The sequence below is a fragment of the Cyprinodon variegatus genome, unplaced genomic scaffold (assembly GCF_000732505.1).
Source record: "Cyprinodon variegatus isolate N-32 unplaced genomic scaffold, C_variegatus-1.0 Scaffold169, whole genome shotgun sequence".
NCBI classification, from domain to species: domain Eukaryota; kingdom Metazoa; phylum Chordata; class Actinopteri; order Cyprinodontiformes; family Cyprinodontidae; genus Cyprinodon; species Cyprinodon variegatus.
The window spans coordinates 20,192-23,911 of NW_015150622.1; the positions used below are offsets into that span (position 1 = coordinate 20,192).

Genomic DNA, 3,720 nt, shown 5'->3' on the forward strand with positions numbered 1-3,720 from the left:
CACCTCTGGATCAGATCCCCTCTGTTCTCCCCCTCAGGTTCTGTTCTCATTCACTTCATGCTGCTGCTGGCTGCAGTTTCCTTTATTTGCTCTGCTGCAGATTTTTTGTTTTGTTTTTAACAATGTGTTCCTGACCTCCACCTGAACCACAGCTCTGAACTTCTGTGTTAGAGAACAGCTATTAGCCATTTTCTCTGTTTGGTGTGTTCTACCATGTGTAAAGGAAAGCTCTGTGTTTACACCTTTAAGCGTTCTCTCTCTGCTTCATTTCCTGAGAAAAGATCACTAAGGATAAACTCTTGACTCTTATGATGTATATCTATTAAATAACCAGGAGACATGGCAGCTAGGTGGGAGTATTGGCATGGGTGTTATGATACGATACATGACACGATACTTGGGTCACGATTAGGGCTGGGTAAAAAAATTGATTTAATTGATTTTGAATCGATTCCTTTACATTTTTGCCAAATCGATGCCTAGGGAATGAGATCGGTTAGTTTTATAGTGACGCGTGTGACGTTCACATTAAAATGAGCAGGAAAGATGCACTCAAGATTATTTAAAGCCAGACAGCTGCAAATATAGCCAATAGTTTGACTGAAGACATTAACAAATGAGGGCTGACCAGCAAAAAAAAAACTCTGTAATTGCTACAGACAATGCTGCAAATAGGGTTTGTGCAGTGAAGATAATGCAACTCATGCATGTCTGCTTTGACACGTCTGCTTGCTCGAGTGAGGCTTTACTTTTCACAAACAAAACAGTTTTGTTCACACCTCAAGTTTAAACTGTCTGATTTACAAGTTTGCACTTTGTGTTTAATGTGACAGGAAAAAAATAAAATACATGAGTACTTTGAAACACAGTTGAACCACTTTCATTATTGTAAAAACAGATTGAACAGATTTAGAACTGTATGAATCAAAATCGAATCGATTCAGGACTTTTATAGATTAAAAAAAAGCAACCTCTTTATATGTTTATCAGATGACATTGATGGCTCAGTTATTGTGGTATCCATGTTGCTTGGGGTTTGTTTTGCTGTTTTGCTTAAAAACATCGATACCAGGAATGGAAAGATTGATATTATATCAGGCAGCCAAAAATCACGACATATTGCACAACAATTTCTTTTCCACACCCCTAATGACGACAGATGTAGACAGAAATTGTAATCTTACTCAGATCAGGGAAGCTGCTTAGAGTTACAGAAGGCAGCTGCTCACAAACCTGGCTCGCGTCTCTTGAAGTGGCCTCGGATTAGAGTTAAACAAGCATTTTATGCATCTCCAGTTTATCACATCATTACATCATACATGTTTGTAAATAAGCTGAAGGACGCTGCTCTCATTCCATTTCCAAATATTTTTGACATGTAGAATGAAGATGACTTTTTATCCAGACAGAGGAACCGTTCTAATTGGATAAACTATGTGGGGAAACATCACTTCTGACACGCAACAGGCAGCTGATATTAGGGCTTAACAGACCCACTCATCATCAATTAAAATAATCCTGACATTTCTAGATATGAGGCTGAGTAATGTAGATGTTGGAGGAATGTGATTGGTCGAATTGTCCTGCTTGGCTGTTGTTGTTTGCTTGCTCTTGACGTTAATGTCAGAAATCTGACGCTCTGCGCATTTGTGTCATAAATGATAACAATAAAACAACGCCTAGCTGATGCGTTTACCTTCTGTACTTCTACTTGTGGCTGACGTTGCTAAATAGTTCCTATCCAGGTTCATTCATTGTTGTAGGACTAAAAGTCACTCCAAGGTAATTTAACAGTGATTTTAAAGAAGTCGTCGCCTACAAATCAGATTTAGTTTTAAGCTTTAAAATAAGTTAATAGCCATTTCATCATAGGCTTCTGCAGGCAACGGTTAGTTTAGTTATTAATTCAAGGTTAAAAAACAACTGTTCAGTATAAAGAAGAAATCTCACAACCCTAATAAAGTTATTGTATAATTGAAGTTTGACTTTAACTCTGAGATTTAAAGGTTATTATAGGAGTTTAAATAATCAAACTTCCCAATTTGGATTCAGCTGATGTGAAAAAGATTTCTGGAAATCATAAAAAAGAAATGGAATCACTTGGTTTAGAATAGAAATCAGGTAAATTTACAATATATGAAAAAAATATATATATTGTGCAATTTTTAAGCCAGTGTTTTTTTTGGTTTAGATTAATTCAGAGAAAGAGGAAGTTTTACATTTTATTCAAGTCAAAGGATCTTAATTTGTAGATCCAGCTAAACTGCTTATTATTCTGTTGGTTTAATGTTCAGTTTTTAAATCAATATTAATAATAATTGATGTGTGTTTGTCTTTTCTTACTTTTTTAAATGATGTTCTGTTATATAGAGCCGCTATAGTTTGTCATGTTAGAAGTACAGATGTTCTTCCAACATCTGACCAATATACAGACGCCTCAGTCACCAGTTCCTGAGCCGATCCAGATGGACCTTTTCCTGCAGGCCGTCCTCCTCCTCTTTTTCAAAATACTGTCCTGTTTCAAAATAAAAGCCTCAAGTCCTACAAAAGACAGAAGTACAGATTGAACTCCATTATTTCTTACTTCAGTAATGTAAAATAAGCATCTATAATAACTGTACAAAATAACAAGTAATGCAAAGCACAGAGTAGGATTATTTTCTTTTATCATCAAAATACACCTTTGCCTCTGAGAGCGTATCAAGCTTTTAAGCTGCCCACTAACGGTCCTCCTACATTCATTATTTTTCTGGATCTGGGAAGATGAAAGCTTTTTTCTCTGAATCTGACATGTTTCCCATCAAGCTGCTTACTTTAAACAGTCCAGGCGGCGCTCTGAGTAAAAGACCCATAGAAATGTTCCAGTGATGAGTTTTTCTGTTGTTCCCATCATGCATCTGGCCTGTGAGGTTGCACTGTGACGAATGACGCAGGCTGGGCCTCAAATGATAAATACATGCTGAAGCATAACACAGATACAACAAAATAAAAGTTACCTGAAGTATAGAAATGACATACATGTGTGTTATGTTTTTAGGATGGCGGGAGTGTTTGACATTGATCTGGAGACTGAGGACATCAGCGACACAGAGGTCAGCCTTTCATTAGCATCTCTAACGGCTCGGAAACGTTTTGATGGAATCACTTTAACTTCCTTCTTCTGTCTGCAGGATGATGCCTGTGAGCTGACTGTCGTGGAACCCGACAGGTAAGTTCAGGAGGTTTAAGTTCAGGGGGAAGCGGGTGCTGATGATCCAACCAAAGGGTTTCTTCTGCTCTGTTGTCATGGCAGCGCTCAAACCGAGGAGGTGGAGCTCACCAGTGAGAGCGTCAACAGAGACAGCGAGAGAGTCGGACCCGATTGCTTCGAGCTCCTTAGGGTGCTGGGGAAAGGAGCCTATGGCAAGGTGACTGTGACCACCGACGTTTCTCAATATGTGTACTTGTGTGTTCTCATGTAGGGATGCACAATATAATCGGCCCCCTATCGATATCGGCCTGTATCCGCCTTAAAACTGAATATCGGCCACCCCACCGATATTTAACCCGATATTTGATCAGCTTCTGAGTTTCTAAAGTCTAAAAAAAAAAAAAAATTCTTCCTCAAAAAATTCTTCTTTACAGACTTAAAAACTTCTAAAGACGAGGGAAAAATATTGATACATTAAAATATCACAATATCTTCATATGCTGATATATTGCCATTTAAAAACACCATAT

The 3,720-nt window shown here is 38.0% G+C and overlaps 1 protein-coding gene across 1 annotated transcript in view; it reads left to right on the forward strand.

Annotated features, from left to right (window-relative positions):
- Window positions 1-3,038: 3,038 nt before the first annotated feature.
- Window positions 3,039-3,720, forward strand: part of rps6kb2 (ribosomal protein S6 kinase, 70kDa, polypeptide 2) — a 12,762-nt gene continuing 12,080 nt past the window's right edge. Inside the window, exons 1-3 of the mRNA XM_015378310.1 lie at window positions 3,039-3,092; window positions 3,171-3,208; window positions 3,293-3,407. Coding sequence (XP_015233796.1) covers window positions 3,039-3,092; window positions 3,171-3,208; window positions 3,293-3,407 — 207 coding nt within the window. The remainder of the gene's footprint in view (window positions 3,093-3,170; window positions 3,209-3,292; window positions 3,408-3,720) is intronic.